The following is a 14,235-nucleotide window of genomic DNA, read 5'->3' on the forward strand; positions in this document are numbered from 1 at the left end:
CGAAACGAGCTGCGTAAGACTAGCCACGAACAATGTAACAAGTAACTGTCAACTTTATTGCTAATTTTCACTCGTGAATTTGCGCGGTCGGGAATCCTTATGCGATATAAGGCGAGATTACTGTCATCATTTTGTTAGCGAACGGGATTTTGGGCGCGATGCCCAGCCAGTTTGCCAAGCAGAAAGGTCTCTGATGAGTCCCTCGGCCGTGACGAAACGAGCTGCGTAAGATTAGTCGCGAACAATGTATTCAGTCACAAGTAACTTTCGACTTTATTGTCAAAAATATAAAATGACCGGTGATTGTTGCGTTTTTAAATTCCTCCGGTGTAGTGTGGACGACCGGGCCTAAGCTTCTTAGGCTCCTAATGAAGTCAATAATCAGACGGCGTTCTTCACTGAGTCTAAAGGGAAAAAATCGGGGGACGTCCCGCGAAAAGGAGAAATGCACCATAAATAAACACTGTAAACAAAATAAATATTTAGGAGTGGTACTCTTTAAGGACCTCGTGAAGTTAAATATCAGTTATATGTTACTAGCATTATCACGAAGGCTAAATAAAGTTTGACTTTACTTACTTTTACAGTAGGATTTATCAGAAGGAATCTGGAACGGATTTAAGGCGGAAAAACTCTTGTTATTCGTTAGTAAGAGACCATCTGTGTGGGATTCACCTACCCAAAAGGAAATTCATGACTGACATCCAGATCTTGGGTATACAATTAATTATCGAATACCAGGGTATGTGATTCGCATACCTATAAGGAAATTCATGACATTCCATCCAGATCTAAGGTGTACAACGACAAGCCGCTCGTTTGTTAAAAAATTATAGTATCAAATACCATGGTATGTGACCGGTCTCTTGAATGAGCTAATAATGATAACGTATCTCATTAACTGCGGTTCTGCAGCTATTTCTCGTTAAATCATGTTGTTATCAGTTCATGAGAAACCAAACGGGCTATGACCTAATACATACTACTCCCGCGACGGTCGCTACACGTAACACGTATTTTAGCGCGCTCCGTTATTTTGTATTTTAGTTGGTTTTCAATTCGTTAAAAATATCTCTTGCAAACGGCGAGAATTTATACCTATATAGCTAACTTCAGCGTAAAGAAAGCCTCGAGTCAACGCTCGAAGTCCGATCTGACACTGAAGGACTTCATCCCTTCTCTCCAACCTTGGGTCTACTTGCGAGTGCGTTTGGCCAGGTCTTGCATGCGCTTGGGTCGACTTCCGATGACTTGCGCTCACTTTGATCGAGATCAGTCAAATTTGCACGCAAGTCCACACAAGTCGACGCAAGCTTTTCATCGTTTGCCTACCCAACCCAAGCCAGTGCAAGTTGAGTGACGTCCATTCGTTGTTATAGCAACCTATTAGCTTTTTTTTTTTTTTTTTTTTTTTTGCGATTTGCGCGTACTTGCAAGGAAACTTGCTAGTCCTTTCGCCACCCAACGCAGAGTCTCTACACAAGGTCAACTGGCGGCTACTTGCGACTACTTGCGAGTCCGTTTGGCCAGATCTTCAGTTTTACAAATTTGCTCGTTTAGTGCATCATGTAGCTTTCGATTCGTTACAGAGAGCAAGGGGAAAGGGAGATATGAAAAATTTTCCGTGTTACTTGGGGAGATAAGAGGGGCAACCTAAAAACTGAAAAGCTGACAAGAGGGGTTGCGAAAAGTTCATGCTTCTAATTTGCAGACTTTTTTCCTGCCCCTAGTCAAATAAACTTTCTCTTTCTGATTGATGTTTCATCGTTTTTCTGGGTTCAGCAAGGATATAGTGTGTATATTATGGCTCTATGGAAGTGGACAGATGGAAACAGCATAAGTAAAATCGTTATTTACTTCGATTATCAGTTGAGTAAGGCACGACGGAGCTTTGGTGAAGAAGTTTTGGACTTAAAATTACGGCAGTATTGCGACGGCCAACTTTCCTCGTTTCCAATATCGTCGCCTGTAATTCGTTCGAGCACTTTGCTGCCAATGACGTCAAAGGCCGACAAGTTGCCACTAGAAACGGAGCCAGTTGCCCGTGACAACAACACAAGTTGAACGTTAAAACTTGGTCACCAAACTTTCGTCACGCCTTGCTCCACTTATAATCGTTGTAAAAAAAAAAAAAAGGGTTGCAGTTTATTACACAGACCATGCACGAGGACAAATAATTAAAGAAAACAGACAATTTCTTTTCAGCAGGTCTTTGTCCAACCTCTTTCAAAGAACTTAGTGTGTTTACTTTTTCAAAAACAATAAAACATTATTTACAATCAGATCAATACCCTAATTAGTTTTTTTTTTTTTCTAAACGGTGAACTGTAATTCTTCCTTGATCTCTACTGTCCTAACTAGGCCACAGGTTAATTCGAACATCCAATGGTTCATTTAGCCTCCAGTCTCGTGAAAACAAGATTACAACAGTTACCTTATCAGAAACCTACTACTTATATTAAATATACTTAGAATGTAATTATATTTATATTTGTATTGAGAAAATAAACTGATTTTGTTGTTTTTCGTGGCTCTCTAAACTACGAAATGTGCACAATAATACAAACAAGATGAAAACAGAAAAACAGAAACTAGAAAGGATTTCTACCTGAAAAATTAAAAGATATTTTCATGTAACAAACAATGAAACAAACAATGCTAATGACGTCATCTGTAAGTCTGTCCTTCACTTAATCATAAGTAAGAACCAATCAAAATGCGAGAATAACTTGACTTGTGACATAAACTAATATGACGCATTCTCCCGAGGAACGGCCAAAACAGAAAAATACTATAGACAGGGGGATGTGGATCCGAACCAATCCTTATCAGTAACAACCGCGAGCAGGCGTATCTTCCCTCCCCTCCCCTCCCTCCGTCGTCTCTCTTTAGTAGGCCTGACCCCTACTCCCTATAGGACGCTCTTCCCCTCTCTCCCTAAGCCTCCTAGCTCTGTTCTCCTAATCCGAGATGGCGCTCTCTCGTTACAAATTCAGTGCTCTCTGGCTAAAAACCTCCAGCATAGCCAGCCAATCCAGAGTTAAACCCTACATATTTCTGTTGTTCAGCTGAATGATGTCGTGAACTTCTCTGCGTCCTGAAGATCGCTGGAAAAGTTGACACACAATTTTTCTAAATTCTGCCATCCTTACGGCATACATAATAGGATTGACTAATGAATTAGCTGTTGTCAGGACGGTGAAAGCAGCTACAACGTGAAAATTCCACTTAAAGGACATTTGATGGTAACTTGTGTTATAACTGTACACAAGAAAATACAAGACCACTCCCGGCAGCCATGTTACTAACGAGACAATTGTGACAACGACCAAGGTCACAGTCAGGTGTTTTTCTCTGTTAGCTGCACCGTGATGTTGCAGATTAGGTCCACAACGGACCTTGATATAAATGAGAATGTAAGAGACACAAATCACTAGAAGTACTATTAAACATAACGAAGAACGAATGTTATAGAATAGTGACCCCGATTTTAAATTCCATTTCTCGGCTGTGTAAAACATGAGAGGAACGAAATCAACCAATGCAGAAAAAACCCACATGGCACAAATCACAAGCACGTAGATCCAGTTTCCGAGAAGACGATGCTTCAGTGGACAAAGTGTTGCGTGCAGCCGCTCAAGTGAAATAACAGCAAGATTCAAAATAGAGATAAAATACAACATCAATGTAAACGCATCTTGAATTATATATGGGCTCCTGATTATAGAAGTTGCATCTTCTCTAAAAGGATTTTCCCATAGATTACAGAAAGACGCCATTCTCTCTGCAAGGGTCAGAGGGCCCGAGACTGCTCCAACTAAGAAGTCGACAAAGGCAAGATGGATGATCAAATATGTACTCCGGCGCTGTAGCTGGCGCTGCTTCACAAATACAATAATGGTTATGATGTTAAGGATGACTGTGGCCAGACATTCGGTGGTGAGCACAACAAACCAAGCAATACACTGTGATGCACCAATGCCGGGAGTCATAACCTTCTCCTGGGTGGCATTAAAAGTAGCGTTGGTGCTGTTAGTGGCCATTCAGCTTGTTTCGGAGGTATTCTCAATGACAGTGTACCTAAACATGAATACAAAGGTGTGCTTAGTATTTGAGTTAAATTATAAAAAAAATATGTCACTATAAAAAGAGAAAATGTATGTGAACCGAGAAATGCATAAATTATTCGACAAATTAGGTAAACAGGTTAAAGTTCGGACCCAAAAGAGTAAAAATGAAAAGCTTTAAGAAATTTTCTTGCTATATTGAAATCAGTTGTGCATCACTGAAACATTTCTAATTCATGAAATTGATGAAATATATGAAAAACAGATCCGAAAATATGGACTAAAAGCGGTTTTTAATGACATTTAGGAGCCTCAGCTTTGATCAAAACACTGAGAATCGAAGACTATACACATGAAATTTCTTCTATAATGAAAATCAAGAATAGCCCCTTTTTGTACAGTTTTGGTAATTTAATTTGGGGATGTTAGCTCTTTCAATATAAAAAATTACAATTGAAAAAGGAAAACTAATCTCATCGTGAATAGGGTTTGTGCAGTCAAAACGGATGTGTACCAAAAGAGTGTGTACTCGATGCTGAGGTCCTCAAACGGAGATTATTTCTTTTAGGTGAAATTCTTCTAAGTCTCTTCAGCCTGTGGTTGTACCTCTGACTGCGAGAGAAAATCAGTGAAATCGTAACGTTAGGAATAAAATAAAATAAAAACCGTGACTCCATGTGTTTTGTTGTTTATCTATAATGTCAAAAATTGACTTACACAGCGAAGTTCAACTTTGTCCTCCAAGGAATATACTGAAGTTCAATTTCATAATTATCATTGTGCGTTTCGAAAAAGCAGTATATGAAAAAGAAATTAATGACTATATTTCGAACTTTCTTTAATCTTTTTCTTACCTTACAGGACACTTCTCTTTCCTGAGGTGGTGGCTGAGTCTGTGGAATATTCTGGCAACTCTTGCGCAAACCAGCCTTTAATTCTAAACTAACAGGACAGGTGTTTCTTTGAGATAACGTTCAATTAAAAGACAGCATTGTTCATACCTTATTCAGTTCCGCTGTAATCAACAACGAGGAAATAGATATCTACTGGTGTTGTTCATTTAATGCGAAAATCCCTAAATCGTGTTTTATGGAATATTAAATAAGGGTACATGTATTAATTAAATATACCTTATTCGATGGTTGAACATATAAAACGCGAGTATACCTTTGCGAGTTGCGTGGTATTTCGAGGCGAGGAAAAATACGAGAAATGAGCAAAATATCCACGCCTATCATATGATAAGTCATCGAATAAGAGATTTATTATTCCACTCTGATATCGAAAATCATACCGATCACATAAGGCGCGTACAGATGACGAACGCAAAATACGACATATTTTGAGCGTCTTCTTGACCTTATACGGGTAAAACGGCGTAATGGTGGAATTATAAATGTTTTCATTTGCATAACAAAAACCATGATCGTTCTAACTCTGAAGCGACCGAAGCTTCCATATTCATTGTAAAACTAACAAGTTGAAGCAAAGCAACAGATTGCTGACTTTTAGAAAAAGAAATATTAGTCGAACGGTAGAAGAAAGGCCTTAGACTCGTTCTCTTCCCCACCTATTCAGCTGTAAAATGAAATATGTTAGTGAATTAACTGTCGTTAGTGCGTGAAGAGCAAATCCACCGTAAATGCACGTACTGGACTGTGCCGAAAGTAATTTGTATTTGCCGTGGTCTTGCCGATTGCTACGTTACGCGATTGGCTGAACAAAGTACACACACAAGTGTAAGCACAAAGCACACGGTATTGAGGACGCACACAACACAAGCATAGGGACAAACAAGCAGAACAAAAGATTTTTTCTTCTTGTGCTTGTCAAGTGAGAACGCGCTACGGTAAGCAGAAGCAGAAGCAGAAGCAGAAGCAGAAGCAGAAGCAGAAGCAGAAGCAGAAGCAGAAGCAGAAGCAGAAGCAGAAGCAGAAGCAGAAGCAGAAGCAGAAGCAGAAGCAGAAGCAGAAACAGAAGCAGAACCAGAGGCAGAAAGTCCGCCATCTTTTTTTTATTGTATCGAGGACGTATGGAACCGAAAAAGAATGGCTCCGTTGGGTACATGCCTCTTGGGCATACAAAATTTAGCATTTTTCTTTTCAGTTCTTTAGTTTGATCGTTACTCAGGGCCCCGTCCACACTAGGCCTAAGGAATTTGAAAATACAGCTGTATTTCTTCGGTTAGGCCTACCGTCCACACTAATCCGTCCGGAAAACGGAACTTTTCGAAAAGGTTCTTCAAACCGGAGGAATTTGAAAACGCCGGCTTTTCGTTTTCGTTTGGACGGAAAACATTTGGAAAATGGAGCTTTTCGAAAACGATGGCGTCACGATGATCATGCAGCTATTTCTTTGCCCGAGTTTTCCTCAAACACAAATCCAAAACGACCAGTGTTTGTTGCGTTTTTAAATCCATCTGGCGTAGTGTGGACAGAAAATATTTGATTCGTTTTCGGAGTAAAACTTCCGATTTCAAATTCCTCTGGGGTAGTGTAGACGGGACCTCAAGAAACAACAACCTCGGCAGCTAGAGAAACCTCAGGAAAAGATCATCTGTTTAGATTTCCTGTTCACTGAAGTCCTAAAATATGCAGTTGATGAAATAAACAACACAGTGCATGAAACAAATCAGGGTCTTAACGGAATTTCTCCAGACTGAAAATTTTGTGCAATAATCTTCTAGACAGGTGCGAATGAAAACGTTGGGATGGACTTAAATAATTTTATACATTTTGCTTGTGTTTGTCCCTACAGACTTCTCCTTTTATCATCGTGTCCTCTCATTAGTATTGTAGAAATCTGTAGAGATAAATCTATTCTTACACCCTCGCTTAAGTGATGAAGGCTTACTCTCGTTGAAAGTACAACCATCAAATTAAAACATTGAAGTAAATTTTAGTGACAGAAGAGTCGCCCTAAAATGGTAATTATGTTCTCCCCTACTACTATCCCACCATTTTTCGCTTTGTTTTCTAACGTGTTTGTATGTGGCAAAGTATTATTAAACTTAACCTACACTAACCGTCTGACTGAGAAAATAATTTGATCAGATCTAACTAGATCTTAAACTTACCTTAAAGCAGAATCTCCTCGTTGAGGCTGTGTGGTCAGGGATTAGCATAACCATTTCTACAAAAAGGGCAGGTGATTTAATAGGAATATGAGCTGTCGTTTAAAGTAGTTTTTATATTAAATGTTGTGTCAACATAATTTTAATGACACTGTTGGGCAGAAAAACTGGGTAGTTTGTTCATTTTATCTTCAAGTGTAATTTAAACATGAAAATAGGTTCAAAGTTTTGATGTTTAATACTTTTTTTTATCCCAAACAAAACATAAATGCAGAATGCGTAGTTCTTCTTTGGCAAACCAAGAATTTCTGACTCCGCTGATCGACATTCTAGCTTTATTTAATCGGTGCAATTTGTCCTTGATAACACTTGTCTTATGCAAATCAGTTAATTTACAAAAAAAAAAAATAAAATAAAACAGCGCGGGGAAAACTCCTTTTCATTTGAAAAGGTTTATGCCAAACTGCAAATAAACGTCAAGGTCTTAGCTCAAAAGACAAGTGCTTTGTTTCTGACTTTACACAAACGCTTTTGACACTTTTATCCGCCATTTTGATAATGGCATTTTGAAAAGGCCGGGAAAATCTGCTAGTGCCAGGCCCCAGCGCGGCATGAAATTAAGCAATGTGATGATACTCAAAAATTATTGATATTAAATTTTTTAATAGTCTCGTGCCGATATCAACGAGTAATTTTCAGATGGATAAAAGAACTTCTCTGGAGAATATATATCACTTGGTCTGTGATGGGAGAATAAACCCATAAGTGAAAATGGTCTATTCGCCGTTGAAGTCGTAAAATATGCATGATATAAAGTTAATGACACGATGCTTGAATTATATAATCGTCATCATTAATAAATGATTCCAGTTACCTTTTTGTGTTAAAAAAAAAGAAAAAAGAAAACACTTGACAAAGACAAAACAAATCACACTGTAACAGCTGTGAAAATAAAGCTTACTCTTTATACGTATATTTAATAAGTCAAGCATAAAAACAGCCGGTCTAAGTATCACCTCCGATGATGATATTTTGGGGGCGAATCTAGAAAATATTAGCGCAAAAAAATTGAATGAGTTCCAGTTGCTTTCATCACCGATTTCGACTTCAAATGACTGGATCGTGTGGCTGCTTCTCCCCATTACGATAAGTAACCACAGCAACTGTCAGCGGTCGTTGCGACTTGACACCGTGACTGCTTTCCTGGTTCCCGCCAATTTTGCTTAGTACCCAGTCACCCAGAGTGAATTCCTAACTCATATCCATAATCCAGTTTAATTAAGAACGACCACACGAAATCCTCCTAAATAGATTTTTTAAAGAAATGACACGAGGCACCTAGACACAATGTCACGAGATACGTTTGCTTTTTTTTTTTTTTTTTTTCAGTTTTGTTTGTCCTCCCTTTTGCAGCGTTTCGTTCCCGTAACCTTCAAAACTGATTCATGTTGCCTTGTTCCCTAAAATATTTTGCCTCTGTTCCCTGTTCCCCAGTTGAAATTGACCCTCTGTTGTGGATTGACAAGGCCGATAATGGTGCTTTTTAAGAACTTTTAAATATTCTTAAATATTACAAGGACGAATCCGGAAAATTTAGATAGAGGGGGGCCGACAAAAATGCGGCAGAGCGCAAGCCATACCCCCTCACCCCCCCCCCCCCCTCCCCTGCCCCTAAAGTGAATGAAAAATTCATTTTCCTGGCGATGGGTCCTGCTTGTAGAATTCTGGGAGCATTTTGAAAATACAAGAAAAAAAGGGGGCGCGCCCCCTAGGCATCCTTATCCCCAAAATCCGCCCCTGAATTAGTAAGAAAAGAAAAGTTAGTGAAGGTACTTAGGTACTTAACTGTGACAGGAAAAACAAATAAAAAATGGCAAAGGAGAAGCCATTAGAGGCCCATATAAAAAGAGTCTAACCCTCACACAAGCCAAGCCGCTATAAATCAATCAATCACGACATCTCAGCTTTGAGCTTTTTTTATTAGGAATTTCTAACTATTTGTACATTTGACAGTCTAGGTTTGTATTGTGGATTATTCATAAACAAAAATGCCGATATTTAATCTAGCTTCCCAAATTTTGCTTGGTATTTCTTTCTGGCCGTCTCGTCCATGACAACGGTTGCAACAATATTTCCTTCCTCGTCAGCTGTTGTGTTCTGGACTGTTGTCTCGTGGTAAAGCCAGCTACAACGTGCAAACGAACAAACAAACAAGAAAAGGTATTCATCAACAAGCAGCCTACAAAGCTTATCAAAAGGCCATTTCCGAGTTACCTTGTGCCTCTGTTTCAAAACGAGTCCTGTTTCAAAAAGAGTCCTTGATTTGCATAAAAATGAACTTGTACGCGAAACTGATTTTTATATAAATGATTTCGCAAGAAGACTCGTTTCGATACTGAGGCACTGGGAAATGACCTATTTACCTAGCATGCTTTACGCGAAGAGTCACCTGATAAACTCGCATCATCTCGCAGGTTGTCACGTGTTTTCGTCACGTGTCACTGTAACGTCATGTCGTTACAGCCCAAGAGAAAAATCTCGATCTGTAACTTACAATACGGACCTCGAACTCGGTTAGTAAGAAGGATGTCTTACATGTATCCTGTCTAACTGCCAAGGTACGGTGATACGTGCATCATACTGCAGTCAGTTATCAGTTATTCGTCTTGTGTAGAAAGCTTCTAATTAGTCATAGAGCTTGTCCGGGTTGTTTTTGGTGGAGGGGAGGGGGGCGGGGGGGGGGGGGGGGGAATTCAGTGTTTTCCCTGAAATGACATACAACTGTAGGAAGGCTCCCACAAATCCATTATAGCTCATTGGCACATATAATGTGTCGGCCACTGAGCCAAAGGGTGAGGATTCGTCGACTTCTGTTATACATCATGTATTCATGAGCTTTTATTTTTATCTCACCTGAGCTGTGGTCCATCAGGGGGAAAAACAAGTTTTTTTATCTGCCTTCCTGTGGATGCCATAATTCCTTGTTCAATCTTACTACGCAGTTCATTCAGACCTGTCTTGTTGACAGAAGAGATGCTCACACGTTTGTCACTCAGCACACCAGATTTTACTTCCAGACTTTTCTCGTCACTACAACGAAAAGGGCAGTATGCAAGGTCCTTGAGCAGAAAAACAAGTTACTATATTACACACAATATCCAATATGTTCAATTCATATGCTCGCTATTTTCTGCATACATGTGCAAGTAAATCCATTGGCATATTCTGTCTTTCTGCACAACTTATACTGTGATTGCTGGACTACACCTGGTTTGAATCAGTAAGAAACAGAAAAAGGCACTTAGTAATGCCCTTGCACATGGGGCGAATCATGAAACTATACATAGCACCTTTAAGTCCACACAAGGACGATTGCAACCCAGCTCTAACCATCCCCTGGATGGGATGCTAGTCCATCGCTGGCTACCTCACAGCATGTTGAAAGGTTGCCCCAACAATTCCCCACTACTAATTTATACATCTGGCAGGAGACAGCAGGCACTGCGGGATTACAGTTCATTCCCTGATGGTGACCCTGCAGGATTAAACCTGGGCTGCTCAGTCCAAAACTCAGCACAAAGTGTTCGGTCAACATGCCCTCCACAAATACTAAACAACCAACTGCATGTGCATGATTATATATCTCCACCTAAATTTCCAAGAAATACATGTAAGCTGGGACATGCGGACAATATTACTGTATCTGTAGTTAGTGATGCATACCAAAGATCAATCTTATTCTGTGCCTCAATCATGCTATCAAACAGAGGTGCCTTGATATTGAGTTGCTTTTCAAGAACTGTCATGACATCTTCCAGTTGTGCTTCACATTCAGGATGGCTTATATCACGCACATGGACAACTAAATCCTACACAGACAAGGATAGTTCATTTATTAATTTTTCAGCTGGAAAATTTGGACTTCCCTAAAATAAATGTAGGTGCCATTCCAGACTGAAATTACCAGAATCTAACAATAATAATAATAATAATAATAATAATAATAATAATAATAATAATAATAATAATAATGTAATAATAATATATTAATGTATATTGTGCTATTTATATAATCTGTGGGTAAATAGTAATTAATTAATTAATAAGAACTCTTATTTCAGTACTAACTACTGGTTCTCTCATTTGGAATTCCTTGCCTACAGGTACAAGTATCACTACATGTAGGTAAGTCAAATTCACTTTCACTTGAATTTTGCATGGCCCTCAAGAACTTTATGCGTGACTGTTACATGCACGCTGTACATAACTTATCAATTGTCCAGCAATTAATTAGGGCATGAAGAAATACTTTTTATTACAACATTATTAAATGCTTTGTGTAATCTAATTTAATTTTAGCTGGATCACTTTAGAAGCTACCTACATGTACTCAGTAGTTGTTAGATCAAAAATCTGAGCAATTGATCTGATCAGAAAACCTACCGAATCTGTAATATCTTCTAATGTTGCAGAAAATGACTCAACAAGTTCCGGAGGAAGATCAGAAACAAATCCCACAGTGTCAAGAAACAGTACTACCATCCCTGATGGGAGTTTGCCTGGGTGAGCCGTCACATCAAGTGTCGCAAAAAGTCTGTCTTCGGGCTGCATCTTGGCTTCATCTGTCAATGCTTTTATGAGGGTTGTCTTACCTTATACATGGATCAAGAAACAAAAACACAATTTTCTGACAGTGACAACAGTTGCAAGATAATGCATGTAGCCTGCAAACTGGACGAGCATTCACCACTTACCGTCTCGACATCTTTGCAAGTGAGGCCTAGCATTTAGACAGGCAGTATGTATTAGATGAATTACATGTAGCTTATCGTAAGACAGAGTAAGCGGGTCTAACTACAGTATACATGTACATACTTTACATGCCATATTGGAATGAGAGAATACTTTTACAAATACATAGCTGAGGGGACAAAGAGCACCCCTCAGAAAAAAAAAAACAAAAAACACCCAGGCTAATTAGGGTAAGTGAGGAAAAATGAGGATGGATGGATTGTACATCGTAGCTCCCTTCTGTAAAAAGAGCCAAGTAATTTGTGACGTTCTACGGTAATTGCCTGTCTTCCAATTACTCACATCACAGGTTAAGTACACATAAATTCCATAAACAATGTGCATGACTGTCTATTTCTTAACTGCATTTTGATTATTACATGTATGTAAATCACTGTACCTGCATTGGTGTACCCTACCACTGCAACAGTTGGCACATGCCTTTTATGTCGATGATGTCTGACTTGTTCACGTTGCTTTTTGATAACATCTAGCTTCTTTTTTAGCTTTCGTTCTCGTTCAGCTATGATCCTCTTTTGTTTCTCAAGGAGTGTTTCTCCAGATCCTCCTCTGGTGTGTGTTCCACCTCTCTGCTGGTCATAACTTCCACCAGTATTTTCACCTGCGTGTGCTAGTCTTGACCTGTGAGATATTGGAAAAATACATGTATGCTAAAAATTATTTCCAAAATATTTTCTGTCTAGTTTGCCCTTCTATTGGAGAAATACTAACATTGACCCATTTCATCCCAAAAGCCATACAATAAGTCCTTTAAGGATTGATCTATAGGAGAATCTTTGTTTACATGTACAATATTTGCCTCATTACCATAAGCGATACAGTTTCTGACGGAGCTACAAAGAGATTAATACTGAATATTGAAAGGGCACAGCACGATTAACTGTCCCAAGGAATTTGAGTGCAATGTATTGAATACTTTTTGTGCAACGTGGGTTTGAAAGCTCAAAATTTTACAAAGAATGTATGAGCTCATTAACGCTTTTGCCACACAGAAATTTTGATGTTTTTGAAAGCCAATTTCTCCTTGAATATTACACCCAAAGAGCCAAAAATTTCACCACTTACTAAGTTTCACAAGCTCTTTAAGTTTTCGTAGTAAAATCGTGTCTAGCATGATGCCTTCTATGCGCAAAGTTGTATGTTAATGAGGAAAAATGTAACCAATGACGTCAGCAAAGATTCGCCTATTAAGGACCAAGCTTGTTTGGTCAAGATCGCTACAGGTAGATATTGGCCTCATTCTTTTTTTGCCAGTTTATGGACATTGACTCAGTGTCAACCTACAAACACACACAAAAAAGAATTTGGCCAATATCCAGCCATCTTGACCTCATGCTTGGTCAATAACCCATATCATTGTATGGACCCACTCGGTTAATTTGTAGTAGTTAGTATTAGGGGTTTACCTGATGTAGGGCAGCTCTGCTAATTCCACTTGAATCTTGGCCTCTGCAGTTTTGGCCCTTTCCTTGAATATTTGTAGCACTATACCAAACCTGTCAAATATCTTGACATTCCAAAGGTCTTCCAGTTCCTTGTGTTGCCTTGTGTTAAGCCTAGCTACATCGATAAAAACACTCTCAAGTGGCGTAGACGACTCTCTCATTTCTTGGAATTTCTCAGTCAACTCCTCGATCTTTCCTTTTCCGAAAAACGTCTTTCCATCCATTTTTCTGACGGATTCTATACTTTTACCCACAACCTTCCAGTTTTCTATCGACTCGACTAGGGCACACGCCTCATCCAACCTGTGCTCGTTTGTAACATTCCGAAAGCGATTCTTTCCCCATTTAAAATTGGGTTCCAAGACGAAAACTTCGTGTAGTTTCCCCGCGTATTTGTCGTGGTGGTAGTGGTGGTCAGCTCGAAGCGTCTGCAAAATTTCCGTGCTCTCTGGGTGATCTTCATCCTCATCGTGTGAAGCTGAAGTGTCTTTGCTGTGTTTAGAAAAACACCTTGATAAAGTGACCCCGCCAAAACGCGAAGGGAGAACAAAACGATCCCATGGCGAACGTGCCCGGGAACACTCAACGGTAAATGAGCGCAGCCATCGTGTTCCTTGAGTGCAGAAAACTAAATACCTTTTACCAAGGTAGGCAGTCCTAAAAGTACTCATTTACACCATTTAGTCAATAAGACAAGGAGTTAGCGAGTATCAAAACAAAACCTCCATACAACAAGCAAGGCGTTCTTAATCACAGAATGAGGAGATCTGGGAACCATCACTGGTATCTTTTTTGGTCAGCGTCTAATACTTAGAACATACGTTCGCGCATTACCTCT

The 14,235-nt window shown here is 39.3% G+C and overlaps 2 protein-coding genes across 5 annotated transcripts; both read right to left on the minus strand.

Moving 5' to 3' along the window:
- Positions 1 to 2,194: 2,194 nt before the first annotated feature.
- On the minus strand, positions 2,195 to 7,384 carry LOC149098126 (histamine H2 receptor-like). Of its 3 annotated transcripts, XM_089278498.1 has the most exons (4): positions 7,144 to 7,384; positions 4,922 to 5,009; positions 4,582 to 4,679; positions 2,195 to 4,080 (listed from the first exon to the last, which is right to left on the minus strand). In XM_089278498.1, the coding sequence occupies exon 4, from the start codon at positions 4,041 to 4,043 to the stop codon at positions 3,048 to 3,050; it is 996 nt and encodes a 331-aa protein (XP_089134624.1). In that variant the 5' UTR covers positions 4,044 to 4,080; positions 4,582 to 4,679; positions 4,922 to 5,009; positions 7,144 to 7,384; the 3' UTR covers positions 2,195 to 3,047. The 3 variants fall into 3 exon arrangements, with proteins under 3 accessions (XP_089134624.1, XP_089134622.1, XP_089134623.1); XM_089278496.1 differs by having other exon boundaries at positions 2,195 to 4,679; XM_089278497.1 differs by having other exon boundaries at positions 2,195 to 5,009.
- Positions 7,385 to 9,100: 1,716 nt separating this feature from the next.
- On the minus strand, positions 9,101 to 14,161 carry LOC110063813 (putative GTP-binding protein 6). Of its 2 annotated transcripts, XM_089278482.1 has the most exons (6): positions 13,359 to 14,157; positions 12,332 to 12,573; positions 11,584 to 11,792; positions 10,864 to 11,009; positions 10,054 to 10,230; positions 9,101 to 9,325 (listed from the first exon to the last, which is right to left on the minus strand). In XM_089278482.1, the coding sequence occupies exons 1-6, from the start codon at positions 14,066 to 14,068 to the stop codon at positions 9,199 to 9,201; spliced, it is 1,611 nt and encodes a 536-aa protein (XP_089134608.1). In that variant the 5' UTR covers positions 14,069 to 14,157; the 3' UTR covers positions 9,101 to 9,198. The 2 variants fall into 2 exon arrangements, with proteins under 2 accessions (XP_089134608.1, XP_089134609.1); XM_089278483.1 differs by lacking the exon at positions 9,101 to 9,325 and having other exon boundaries at positions 10,060 to 10,259; positions 13,359 to 14,161.
- Positions 14,162 to 14,235: the final 74 nt, after the last annotated feature.

The sequence above is a fragment of the Orbicella faveolata genome, unplaced genomic scaffold (assembly GCF_042242905.1).
Source record: "Orbicella faveolata isolate gen_17 unplaced genomic scaffold, um_ofav_v1 contig_46, whole genome shotgun sequence".
NCBI classification, from domain to species: Eukaryota; Metazoa; Cnidaria; class Anthozoa; order Scleractinia; family Merulinidae; genus Orbicella; species Orbicella faveolata.

Bases quoted from the DNA above. Each gene is read 5' to 3' on its own strand.
- LOC149098126 (XM_089278498.1), bottom strand. From the start codon at position 4,043: ATGGCCACTAACAGCACCAACGCTACTTTTAATGCCACCCAGGAGAAG.
- LOC110063813 (XM_089278482.1), bottom strand. From the start codon at position 14,068: ATGAGTACTTTTAGGACTGCCTACCTTGGTAAAAGGTATTTAGTTTTC. The intron at 11,793-12,331 runs GTACAGTGATTT...TCCATGTATAAG, and splicing joins GGTAGGGTACACCAATGCAG to GTAAGACAACCCTCATAAAA. The intron at 10,231-10,863 runs GTATGCATCACT...TTTTCGTTGTAG, and splicing joins CAGAATAAGATTGATCTTTG to TGACGAGAAAAGTCTGGAAG.